General features: G+C 48.5%; 3 protein-coding genes across 3 annotated transcripts; 1 reads left to right on the plus strand and 2 right to left on the minus strand.

Moving 5' to 3' along the window:
- Positions 1–3083: 3083 nt before the first annotated feature.
- Positions 3084–4223, minus strand: BO87DRAFT_414698 (uncharacterized protein; the record flags this gene model as incomplete). The annotated part of the gene is made up of 5 exons (XM_025626646.1): positions 4047–4223; positions 3797–3945; positions 3456–3471; positions 3197–3294; positions 3084–3118 (listed from the first exon to the last, which is right to left on the minus strand). Exons 1-5 carry the CDS (start codon positions 4079–4081, stop codon positions 3084–3086), a joined length of 333 nt encoding a protein of 110 aa, XP_025481634.1. The 5' UTR covers positions 4082–4223.
- A 4432-nt stretch (positions 4224–8655) lies between these two features.
- On the minus strand, positions 8656–9212 carry BO87DRAFT_18428 (uncharacterized protein). Its single transcript, XM_025618432.1, has one exon. It carries the CDS (start codon positions 9093–9095, stop codon positions 8790–8792), a length of 306 nt encoding a protein of 101 aa, XP_025481635.1. The 5' UTR covers positions 9096–9212; the 3' UTR covers positions 8656–8789.
- A 1496-nt stretch (positions 9213–10708) lies between these two features.
- On the plus strand, positions 10709–11841 carry BO87DRAFT_395620 (uncharacterized protein; the record flags this gene model as incomplete). Its single annotated transcript, XM_025625195.1, has 2 exons — positions 10709–11278; positions 11344–11841. 2 exons carry the CDS (start codon positions 10709–10711, stop codon positions 11839–11841), a joined length of 1068 nt encoding a protein of 355 aa, XP_025481636.1.
- Between the last annotated feature and the right edge of the window lie 950 nt (positions 11842–12791).

Raw genomic sequence — 12791 nt, forward strand, 5'->3', positions numbered from 1 at the left:
TGTGGAGCGACAATCAACAACTACGGGGAAGGGGGCAAAGGATTGAAAAAGGCACGAGTAAGAAAGAAGCAAGATGAGGCAAAAGCGGGTGGGAAGGCTGAGAGAGTGGGAAGATAAAAGTGAGGGATGGGGGGGAGTGGAATTGGTAGACCAAGGGCCAGGCAGAGGTCAAGTTACGGGGTAGGGGAAGCCAAAGCAGAAAGGGAAGGGAAGAAGAGAGAGAGAGGGAAAGGAAAGAAGAGAGGGAGAGGAAATGGGAAGAGAGGAGGGAAAGGTCGAGGGGCTGGTGGTAGAGGGCGAAATTTGCCAAGCGGCGCTAGTGGTTGTGCAGCTCTCCAGCAGTCAGCGAAACCAAAGGAAAGCACGGAAAAGCTGAGATGGCGGTCGTCCGGCGCCAAGCCGAAGACAGGCAGCTTTACGTCCAGGAACGGCCTAGCGGGTGGGGACAACCTGGAGTCGTGTCCGCGGGTATTTACAGTTAATATTTTCCGGGCGCCCGGAAACTCAGGTGAGCGCCGGAGGATGCATTCACCCAAGCTAGATACTCTTATAAGCATCATGCAGACCACGGCACCAGTGAGATAATAATAAAAATGATTATCTATAAGTAAATTACTGTAAGAAGAACAAATGAGCAGCACGCTATGCTCTTTTACGATATCGCCTATTATTCCAAGTTTAGCCCTCTACTCAAGTGGATTCATGTACGATACTCTGATATGAAGCGATCGCCTTGTCAAGGGCGGAAGACAGCGAGAAAGAAGTCGAGAAAGAAGAATAACGATGAGATTATTTTTATACGGATACAAGCGACATAAAATATGTACCTCATAACACCCGCCTGTATTCTATGCGTGCAAGGTCACGGGAACTTCCTCAGATTTTAATTCACTGATTCCTTGCCTCTTTTTTGTCGCTTCTTGCTAAACCCAGCTTCTCTCTCTCTCTCTCTCTTTCTAATGAGGGGGAATATGGCAGTGTGATTGTGCTGTGGACAAGGGTTTAGCGTCATGCTGGCAGGTGGGGCGGATGTGATGGTTACGAGTTAAGTTAAGAGCAAATTTAAGAGAAAAGGGAAAAAATAATAATTTAGGAAATGACATGAATAAGAATAAAAGAAGAAAAGGGAGAAAAATAAAAATGAGCGACTATGAGCAGTAGCCTCAAATTGACTAGAGTGGATATAATGGAGGGAGAGGAGGGGGGCCACACTTCTGGTGGGACGGGTTCAGCGAAAGGTTTAGTGGGTATGGAGTCGAACCGCCCCGAAACAGGGCAGTGTTTGACGAGGATGCAAGCGCCGGAGCCAGGAAGGCACCTCCAGGGATGGGATGGAGAGGGAGGAGGGGGGGGGTTGTGTGGTAAGTCTAGCACGAACCCCCGGTTGTGACTCGCCGATGGGGGCCTGCAGGTGGGCCATGGAACCTAGACCCACCCGGACTGACCTCTCTTCCCCGTGCCCATTTTTATTTTATTTATCTTATTATTTAATAAATTAGTGCCATCAGTACGGAGGGCCGCCAATAATTCCTGACTGCGGCTGTGGGGCCCTCAACCGACATGCTGCGCTACCTGACTGGTGTATGGCCATAAGCTCAACCACCTAAGCTCCCGGCAGCCTAGTCAGGCATGAGGCGTACTCCACACTCGGACCACCTGCAAAGTCCAAATGTTGCAGTCGCCCCCCCTCTCTGTCTGTCTCGCTCTCTCTCCCAATGGCTCACCCAGAAACGGCTTGCTTACTGTGCCCTCCCTCGGTGCCAGACAATACATGCACTTGCGTACAGATGGAGTAGGAGACCCCCTCTACTGTAATGATGAGTCCACGCTCCCAATGCTCGGCCCCATGGTCTTGCCGGCGGCACCCAGCAACGACAGCCGGGTGTGTCAACCAATAAATAACCCAGACCCGAATTCTCCCCCCTCCCCTTCCTTCCATCACAGTGATCCCTTTATGCGCTAAATCAGAGTGACCAGGTGTCAGTGCACCCAGCCAATCCTGCATCTTCCCGACTATGCTCAGCGGTCTGCAGGCGCCTCGACTGCCCACATTTTGGGGAGGAAAAGGTACCAAATAGTTCAAACAAAGGGAAAAATTTAAGTTTCTCTGGAACTTCATTGTTAATCGGGGTTTTGTGGGAAGAGTAGTGACGCTTAAACTTAGTATTTGCTAGAGCAGGGTAGCGAATCGGGAGGGCTAGTTGCTTTTTCCTCAACTTTTGCCCCTTCCGTCATGGCTCGTTCAGAGGCTTCAGCCGCGGGACTGCCGCAGCGGCAGGCTTATCTAAGCACACTAGGCCAGATCCCACGCATGGGAAATGCCACCTACCGGCACCAGCCACCAGCCACATATTCTTAACGGATTCCTTTGAGTGGGCCGTTCCCGATGCTGATCCGTCGGCTCTTCTGTTGGTGTCGATGATCTTGATACATCACCTGGGTGGGCCGATCCTTTGTGTCCTTTTTTCCCACATTTTTCTTTTCTTTTCTTTTTTTTTTTACAGTACTTCCCTTTTCGCTCTTTTCCCTCTCTCCTACCCTTTTTCGCCCTCTCTATTCATCTCTTTTCCCTCCCCCCCCTTTCTTCCGCACTAACTAGCAACCGCACGGGACTACGAAAATAACAAGAAGCCACCTAACAGGCTAACACACTCTCCCTCCCAACACTGTCATTTGCATTAATTCTTCGGAAGGCTACACTCCCCCCTTTGGGACCTTTTTGCAGCTTTGCCATATCAGGGTCCCAGTGCCGAGCGACTAACTAAAAATGGGCACAGTGGGAGCTTCTAGCGACGGGTGGATAATAAGGTGTGACTTTCACTATTCAAGAAAGGAGTGATTCATGATGAGCGGCTTCGGGCCCCTATTCTCGTGTCGGATCCGAGTGCCTTTTTTCCAAATCAAGTCGCTCCTAAAGGTCGGACTTGGCCACCATCGACAACAATCAAGTTTACTATATATTCTTACATCCCCACAAAGCCAGAAGATGGATGGAGTCCGTATGTAAGACGAGAATTAAAAAAAGAAAAAGGAACTAACAAGCAAGTAATATAGGGGCATTTTTACCCCATACTATAACCCCCCTAGTAGTAGTACCACCACCACCACCACCCCCTGTCTAGCAACGAGATGAGTGACAGTCACTTCAGCCCAGTGGAGGCAAAGGCAAGGCACGGATTCTCTCCATCTTACATACCAGATCGCAAACCCGGCCGACCGGAGCTGCCACCCACCCAGTTATCCACCCATTCTTCGCAACCGGCATACAGTGATGAATGCCGCCCAGCAATGTACCTGAAACACGATAGCAGGAGCACAAACAATGCATTGACAATGTGGTCGGTATGTGGGTCACTCGGGCAGATTTGTATCGCAAGGGGGTGAGCAACTCAACCCTTTCGACGGAGTACATCGGTTTGTTCTATTCTTGTCCAACGCAGTGCTTGCTTGCTTACTTGCTTGCTTGTCTGCCTGCTTAAAATACAGCAAAGGAGTCCAAATATGCATGCACATAATTCAGGCTAATCGCTCACGCTAGTAGATAGATAGATAGATAGATAGGGAGCTTCGTTTCGCCCTTCCATTCAACTTCTTCATATTACGAACGACACAAGTCAATAGACAATTGTACTATAGCCCAGCACATACTAGCACCAACACCACTTCCTCGGCAGCAGGGATTGGATTAATTTAACTAACCATTGTCCCCATTCATTAGATTAATCCCCGTTTTTATTAGCCACTTAGTTGCTTGCAGCTTATTATCATCACCCATGCACGCACGGCGCTTACTTACGAAGCAACTTTTGACCGGGGAGTAGGAGGGCCCCATATGCATAATACAACCCGAACAAGCGGACAGGCAAGTAGATAAATAAGTAGGCAGGCAGACAAGACAAGACAAGACCGACGACAGTAGACACACCGACGCCCGCATGGATATTCCTGTATGTAGGTCAAGGAATCTAGAAACTGCAAGCTAGGTAGATACATAAAAGCAAAAAAATAGAAAGCCAAACTAACTTTCCAGATTCCACGACACACACAGCAGACATGCCCACCCCCGACATACTCCGTACATATTTTGTTCCACCTGTACGACGCCTTTTGACAGGCTGATCTGATGACTGCCGATGGTTTATGCAGGTATGCCTGCTGCTGCGCCAGTTTGCGCGCACAGGGACCCAGCCAGCGCTAGGGACGAAAAAGAAAAGCAGGAAAATTGGGGGGGGGGGGGGGGGGGAGGGAAAGAAAATATATAACTATGGGATAAGTGTACAAAGTTATAAGAATTTCTGAATTTGGTGCAGGGAAAATATAAAAAAGAAAATGGAAAATGGAAAATGGAAAATGGAAAATGGAAAATGGAAAATGGAAAATCAAAGTAAAATATATTATTTCTTCGATATTAAAAACGGACGTGACAGGGCAGGCAACCTACTTACCTACTACTAGTTACTACTGACTGCTAACCGCCAGAAAGAATTAACTGGGTTGTCATGGATTCCCATGAGTCTCGTCTCCTCTTTTTTTACCCCCCGAGGCCGAGCGCGCGCGCGCCTCGCCCCTCTCTTCTCCCCCTTCCCTTCCCTTCCCTTCTCTTTTCCCCGTTCTGCCAACGTTACACAACATCATGCGATCCACTCTTTAGTAGCTGCTGCTGCTTCTGCCGCCGCTTTCACACAATCCTTCTATGTATGTACTTATGTACCTAAGTATGTAGGCAGATAGCTAGCCAGGTAGGGATTGCACAACTCTTGCTTTTTCTCCCTCCCGCCGGGTCAGTCCGTCGACCTACCTATCTGTCAGTGTGTCTCACAAGTTCCCAGCCCACTGGCCGGCCCATCTACCAAGCAAGCAGTAAACCACATGTGTTGTATACATCCGCATTAAGAAAAGAAATTCGCAGGAAATAAAAAAGAAAAATGGACAGGTCATCATCATCATCGGTCAATATATTCCTCCAACTATATCCATCTGTCATCACATCCACATCACATCTCATCGAGATGCTTCCAGGAAGATAAACCTAATCACTGTACGACTTGAGCGAAACCTTGGGTTTTATTTCCCCCTCCCCCTTCCCTGAACCAACCATAAGAACGGCAACAATACTAGTAATGAGAATGATAATATTTAGTAAGTTGATTCAGCCCCCAAAGTAAGTAGCCAGGGTAGTCTAACCATTAACCAACATAAACCCTTTCCAATCTACTAGTTAGTAGAATAGTCTACTTACTAAGGGGATGGTACCCCTCAGGCACAGACCACACGTTTTGGGTCTAGCCGACCAACCAAAAATGTCACCTTCGGCATGGCCCGGCTTCCGGTGACGGCGACGACGACGGTCGGTCAGCCAGCATGCCAGGTGTGGTGTTGGTATTTTATGCCTTGGTGCCTTAGCTTGCTGAGCTAACTTACCCTATTGTACTAGTACCAATTAAGTATATAGGGTAAGGGTAAAGTCCTGTCCTGTTCCGCAAGCGGAGCGCACCACAAATGCAACTTGGCCCCCTACTTTGTCTCATCATCATCATCATCATCATCATCATCATCACCATCATCAGCATTTACATTTCTGGAACGAGTTCGGGACCCAGAAATCTTCAATCCAGATAAATTTGTATGGTACTAACCTACTGACTATGAACTTAGTCAGTAGACAGAACCAGACACGCTGACATAATAATGACCCTATTCATCATCATCATCATCTTCATCTTCATCTTCGGGTAGATAAAACACACACAACCACAAACATAGAGTTTGAATGTAAAGTATTAATTAAGGTTTTTTTCAATTTTTTTTTGTTTCCCTACTCCATACTTAGTAGACTAGCGGGCTTTTTCCTCGTACTGACAATTGTGGGCTATGGATCCCATCTAACTATCTACTATTTATTGATTTTCTTTCCTTGGAACACTACTGCCGTATGTAGTCTAGACAATGGAGTGGCATCAAGTTTAAGGGGTTAAATTTCCCGAACCACTGATAATTCTAGATATGGTGGTTCTAGATGATCTTCAGTAATATTTCTTATTTTAGTTGTGAATTGAAGGAATGAAAGAATGAGTAGAACAGAACAAGAGAATTACACACAAATATCAACTTGTTTCTTTTCTCTCCGGTCTCATTAATAACTACTTATTTATTCACTATGTGCTGTGCAGTGTGTGTAGAAAGGGGGGCGGGTAGAGTAACCCGAACCCCATCGACGATCAACGATCACATCAGCTGAGATGTTATGCGATGCGATGTGATGAGATGCGATCAGATCTGATCAAAGATCAGCTGTGCTTAGTTACTTACATACTTACTTACTTAGTCGCCTAGTTAAGTAAGGTAGGTAGGTAGGTAGTTAGGCAACTTCTGTAACAGGAATGGTATGTACAGCAAGTAGGTAAGTAGATGCAGGGAAGTACTAAGTAACCTTATCCGTGACGAACTACTAGTTACCACGTAGATGGTCCTGGTGGTACTACTTACATCTCGTGTGGGTGTGTGGACTGGGTCTGGACTTGAAACGGGGGAAGCATGATGTAGCTGTAAGGGACGGGGAGGGATGAGGTCATGGTCATTTCTTATGTGAGTTCTTTTGTATATGTATGTATGCATGTGTGGGTAGGTGGGTATGTGTATGTGGGAAGTAGGGATCGATCGATGAGTTGGTGAAGGGTTGTAACTAGATATAGATGGATGTTACGATGGATGGTGTGATAATGGTGAGTATCCATAGTGATATATTTATGTAGTAGAAGATGGACTCTGAACCGAGAGATTACATTGGGTTGCTTGGTCACTGCTAAGATCATGTTAGATGTTTCTAGTATCTAGATCACGATTGCCACTAAAAGATATATTGTACCATGGACTCATGAGTCTGGATGATCATGTATCGTTGCAGGTTCCAAGTTCAAAGCTACTGTAGCCAACCCGTTCTTAATGTCACTGCGCCGTGTTTCTCCAACGTAAACAGTAGCATCATAGTAAGTAGAGCTCTTCATGTGAAATGTCACTATGCTACAGTTGTAAGTCCCAAAGTAGCACAGCCAGTTAGCCAATCGACGGTTGAAACTTAGATATCTGGTCGGGTAAGTGACAAAGGCATTCTTCAGACACATGTGAATGTGACATTGTTTGCTTCTAGAAGAACCCAAAGATCCTTGGCCTCACTAGTAACACACCATCTACGGTGTATAAGGCGGGCATCTTTTCCGGGCCTGAACCGGGGATCTCACCTGATTATTCCCGGTGAAACAACAAGCGTCCGGAGGAATATTGGTGAGTTAGCAAGTTACAAGAGATTCTGACGATGACTTGATATGCAGCTGATGGGGCGAGAGAAAAAAGCAAAAGACACCCAGAAATGGCCAGCCACAGCAACATATTCTGCCGACCATGGGGCTATGTTACTTGTTGATCTGACTAGTGTCTGCTGTGACACCCTCCAATGGGACACAGGGGGGAGATGAAAGTTGATGTGTTATCTAGGCACTTTAATCAACTCCTTGCAGGTGGGGGTCATTTAGTCTTGTCGATTGCGTGAAGTTATGACTGACAAAGATGCGACGGGCAGTACAGACATTCTGGGTAATTAGTGTCGTTGTTGGAAGGCTTGGAACAGGTTCCTTGGAAAAGGACTCTGACAATTTGTTGGATTTCTCTAGAACTCCGCACAGGATTTGGCAGCCCCAGAGACAGTACTCAATGCGGTCGCTCCGATGTGAGACACCTTCTTTGATGATTCAAGGAGTAGGTGTTCGTGTCTTAAGGAGCACATGCGATAGAAACTGACGCAAATGATCGTGTCAGACAGATCAAAGTTATCAGATCGACGAGTTTGACTCATCGCGCCAGCTATCTGTGACAGCCGAGAAGACTTGCATGTATATATGATCCAACTTAGTCTTGAGTTAGCGTTCAAAGACGAAACATGAGGATCGCGATACTTATGATCTGTACTCTTCTGTCGGTGCCATATACAATATCTCAAGCCGCCACCATCAGCGGCTTGCACGCCACTGAGATCCTGCGGCCAACGTTGGCAAGCCACAACGGCAAGGCATCCACGTATTGAGAACTCCGTACAGCCTAGCGTGGGACAAGCAGAGTGTGATTGGGCATTTGTGCACCCGCGGAGAAGAAGGTCAAGGACCAGCAGTTCACATGGCACTCAGGCGTCGGGAGTGTTGGAATTGAGGGGATGTTCCCGAGGAAAATGGGGGAGGTATATGCACAGTGCTACCCTGTACCTTGTAGCATCCCGGACATCGTTCCACAGGGGGAACAGCCAATATGGTTCTGTGAAACTTGCATGGAAGCCATGTCTACAGTGCGGGATCGGCCCTATGTCCCTGGCCAAGAGTTACAGGCGCAGGAGAGTTTCCACATCCGAAGTTCTGGGCGTGGCAGCCAAGAACAGTCTGGATCTGGCGGGAGAGGGGATGGGGGACCAACGGGAGAAAACGGTCTGGAAAGTCGGCCAGACGGAGGCTGATCACGAGCAAAAATTTATTGAACATGGGCCTTCAAGCCATGCCACGCAATGATACGCACAGAAGTCCGATCTGATGCGGAGGGAAAGCTGGGAAAGTCAGTTTCAGTCGTCATGTCGGCTAAGTCAGAAGGGCACATGGCCCGGCATATGGGCAGTCGTAATCTATCTCTCGGCAACAGAGGGGGGGGATGATTGGGCATACAGAAGGGTCGCTAAGCCCGGTCGATTGATTCGAAACAAGTGGTCTGGCAGTGAGACTGGCCGAGTCGGTATGTTTAGGATCAACAATGGGTTACCTATTCGTTGGTTGATAAAGTAGCACGGCATGTTGAAGGAGAAGGACAAGACTTTGGAGACCGCCACCGGACATCGGGTTACCTAATTTATTGATAGGATCGACCAGCTGGACACGAAGCAGAAACACCACCCAAGCCGGGTATACGGCTCTTCCAAGCAGGAGCATGCTAGATAAATAGATACCTGGCGGGGCTGGGCTGGGCTGGGCGCCACTTGTTGGGGGGAGAAGATTGTTGTGTATTTGGAGGAAAGAAAGAAGGGCCAAGCTGCGTTTCCGAGGTTCAGAGCCAGCCCTGGTCATCGAGATAATTATAATGTTTGGTCATGATCGTCATACTACTCGACTCGAGGAAGAATAATATGCTTCCATCTTGCGTTTCGTTCACTCCAACATAATAATATTTAAATGCTCTCCTAGTGGATGGACTCGGGTGAAGTTGCTAGAAGAGGGCATGGCGTTGCAATGGGAGAATAGTAGATCGGGAACCTGTAACCGGGACGGACAAGAAACACCTCGATTAATGCAGATGTATTATTAGTGATTTGGGGTATTGGCTGCGGTCAGCGCTATGCTAGATGTGATCTGGCCGTAATACCGCCAAGCCGACCAGCCAACCTCCGAATGCGGATCACGGACACGCTCGCAATGCCACCAGCCAATCAAGGATCGTTGCTCGTCCACCAAAATCCCCGCAGGGACTTGGCATCTTGGCACGCGGTACAGATACGGTAACATTGCTCCTGCGACACGCCCAAACACTGCAGATGGGGAGGTGACGGGGCTTGAAATTCCAGACGAAGACGAGGCAGGGAAATACTCTCTTCCTCTTTCCGGTGGGAAGGAAGAGATTGAGATGAAAGATGGAGATAGTAAGTAAGTAGAAAGAGAGGTGGAGCTGAGGAGGAGGAATTCAATTTCTCTTAACTCGTCAGCCAGTGGTGGTGTGTCTGTCCTCTTTTTCCTCCCTTCATTTCTTTTCCCTTTCACTTTAATAAGTGGTTATCTTCAACTTTATCCCCGACCCCCGATCCCTCTCTCTCTCTCCCCCCGCTACTCGTCCCTTCCGGTAGCTCCTTTTCACATCTCAAGGCTCCTCAGCCTAGCACCCCATTCCTTCCCTCCGCTCTCCAAACCCGAGGGGGGAGAAAATCTCCCCCTTTCAACCTTCGAGAAATCCTTGGGACCTCGCACGCCATGGTGTTGGCCGTGACACTCTCTTGACGTTGCCCATGCCAAGGGCTCGGCAGCTGGGCGTCTTGGCGGCGAAAAAGCAGACCAGAACCAGAACTACTCTATCCCCCCCCCCCTTCCCTTCCGCTGCATTTGTCCTGGGACAAGACAAGACCAACCGGTCTCTTGGTCCTGTTCTTGGACGTTCCGCTCTGTCTCTTTCTGTCTTGGGAAGGGTAGTGAAAGGAAAAAAAAAGTCGTCCATGGCATTCTTCTTATAAGTCACCCTACCTGCCCTTCCGCTCCTGTCCTCCATTCCTCTCCTCCCCCCTCTCCTCCTCCTCTCCTCCCCCCTCTCCTCCTCCTCTCCTCCCTCCCCTCTTCCTCCTGCGCTTCAATCCTCTCCCCCCTCTCAAATCTCCGCCTTGCTCTGGATCTCTCCATCCCTCCCCCTAGTCCCGTCAGGACCGATAAGCTATAAGCTCCGGTACATGCCTTGAGATCGTTATGCCCCTTGCACCTAGAGCCATGCGGTGAACTTCATCCCTGCAGCTGCTCTCTTCACAGTTCACACAGTATCTCTGTGCGTGTGTACTCTCTGGTACCACCTTGTGTTGCTCCTGCGGCATTTCTCAAGGGGGTAGCATTTCCTGTCGCGCCCTTGATTGCTCCACCGACTCCCCTCTCTACTCTCCCTCTCGGTGCCTACCTATTACCCCCCTCCTTCCTCTACTCCGCCCGTAATGGAGCAGCCGGAAATGTCCCAGCCTGCTACCCACCGTCAAGATGATAGTCACCTCGTGACAGCTTATTTTCCGAACCCAACACCCACTGTGCCTGCTGCTGCAGCACATCCTCCCCCACACATTCTGCCGTCGCACTCGTCGCCATCACCTCACCACTATCATTCAGAGGTTGACTCCTCTCCGTCGGAATTCCACTATCTTGACGACTCCCATCACATCTCACACCCTGAACATCAGCAGCCACAACGGCATTCTCGACGACAGCATAGCCTATCACATCAAACCCCACAGACTGGGGAACATCTATATCCGGATTTGGGGCAGGCTTCGGTGCCTCCAGAGGCGTCGGCTGCCTCGCCTTATCACGAGAACGGCTCCGTATTATCTCGGGCTTCAGGTGCAAGCGAAGTCGGGCGCAAAGAAGGGCGCGTTCGTGGGAGTTGGACCGATCATTCGTCATATATGTCGGGAGACAATCACCCCAATGGCGCATCTCGCGTACATAAACGAGCGATTCATGACGATGACATAGCCCCGGAGGAAGAGCCGGATGCGCTGTTAATGCTGGTGAGCTTTGTCTATTTCCGAATAACTAGTTATTTCGGCCCGTAGCTAACCGCACTGGATATTAGTTTCGACTCTCCATCCCCGTTCCCGTATTCTCCTTCTGCGCATCGTTGTATACCATCTTCGGCGTGCTCTTCGTCCTCCTTGTCTCACCGCTTCGCATCTGTTCCTGCATACCCTACTTTCGGGCGACGTCCTTCCGGGCACAACTGTGCGGTCTGCTGGTACCCCAGTTGCATATTCATGAACGACTGGTCTGCTTGCGACAATCTTCTTCAAGATCATTATCCACCCAGCCGATATATGACCCGGAGGGATCCTATGTGGCAGAATCCATCGACTCGTATTCAATCGGAGGCCTGCTCACCGTCCTCCTTCTATCGCCGTTCCTATCCATCGCCATAACTCTCCTGGCCTGGATTGCAGCATTTTTCTGGATCTTCGCCATGGTTCTAGGCAATCCAGATGGCACAGAGCGCAAAGACGATGGCCGGGCAGCCGTTCTCGGTGTTTGCCGATGGTGGCAGATTTGGCTTGGCAAAGCCCGTAAGCCACTCGCTTAGCGTATCGGTGTGAACCACCCTTGTGGATATGAAATTCGCTTTGATCAAGTCAATCCCGTTGTTTGATGCCGGCATGATACCAACGTTTGGGATATGTGGAATGATCTTCTTGAGGCTCCGTCTTTTGTTTTCTTTTCGATTTTATCCCCTTTTTATTTCTTATTCATTTTTTCTTGTCTTCAGTCAGATGACTGATTTGAGGATTCCCTCCGGAGTTGGGATATTGGTCGCCGGCGCGGGGAATTTATCATCCTTATCACCCATGACTCACGGGCCATCGTAGAAAGGGAACACTGCTATTATGAGATTCTGAAAGCGAAGGAAGGGATTCTAGGAGTTGAGTTGGATCAAAGCGGTCTTCCGGCGAAGTGAGCTCACTTTGATTGATTTTTTTCATTTTTACCCTCTTATTTCCCTTTTCATGTACTCATACAATACCGAGTGAGAATTGATACCCACATTTTGTTGTTTTCTTCGTTTTCCTCTCGTCCTTCTTCCCCACATAACTTCGACTAGTCAATAAAGTCAGTTAGTACCCGATTAATTATGGAGTAGAAGTAGATCACCTACCTCACCGCACATCCATACCAAACAGAGTAGATGGAAATCGGACGAGTGCAAAATGCAACAAGGGAAAAGAAAGGAAAAGATCAAAGTAAAGAAAAAAGGCGAAAGTTACCCCGCCCCGCTTTGAAAAAAAAAAAATGAAACAAATCTGATAGATCAGATCAACATTTGTCAACTTGTATCACCTTACTACGTAATGTCTATACTAGTTAGTTGCTTGCGCTCGGGAGAAGAATCCCGGAAGGAAGAACGGCAGGCAGGCAGGCAACCTGCATAACGGGACGGAGTATAGTAAATAACTAGTAAGTGTAAAGTACCGAGAGATAAGGTTATTTAAAGCGCGGATATGTACTTACTTGAGAACTAAGGTAGATAGGTATGAA

Source organism: Aspergillus neoniger (assembly GCF_003184625.1).
Source record: "Aspergillus neoniger CBS 115656 unplaced genomic scaffold BO87scaffold_10, whole genome shotgun sequence".
In the NCBI taxonomy this organism is placed as follows: Eukaryota; Fungi; Ascomycota; class Eurotiomycetes; order Eurotiales; family Aspergillaceae; genus Aspergillus; species Aspergillus neoniger.

What these genes read in the sequence shown, in the direction of transcription:
- BO87DRAFT_18428 (XM_025618432.1), bottom strand. Translation starts at nt 9,095, where the DNA reads ATGACCAGGGCTGGCTCTGAACCTCGGAAACGCAGCTTGGCCCTTCTT.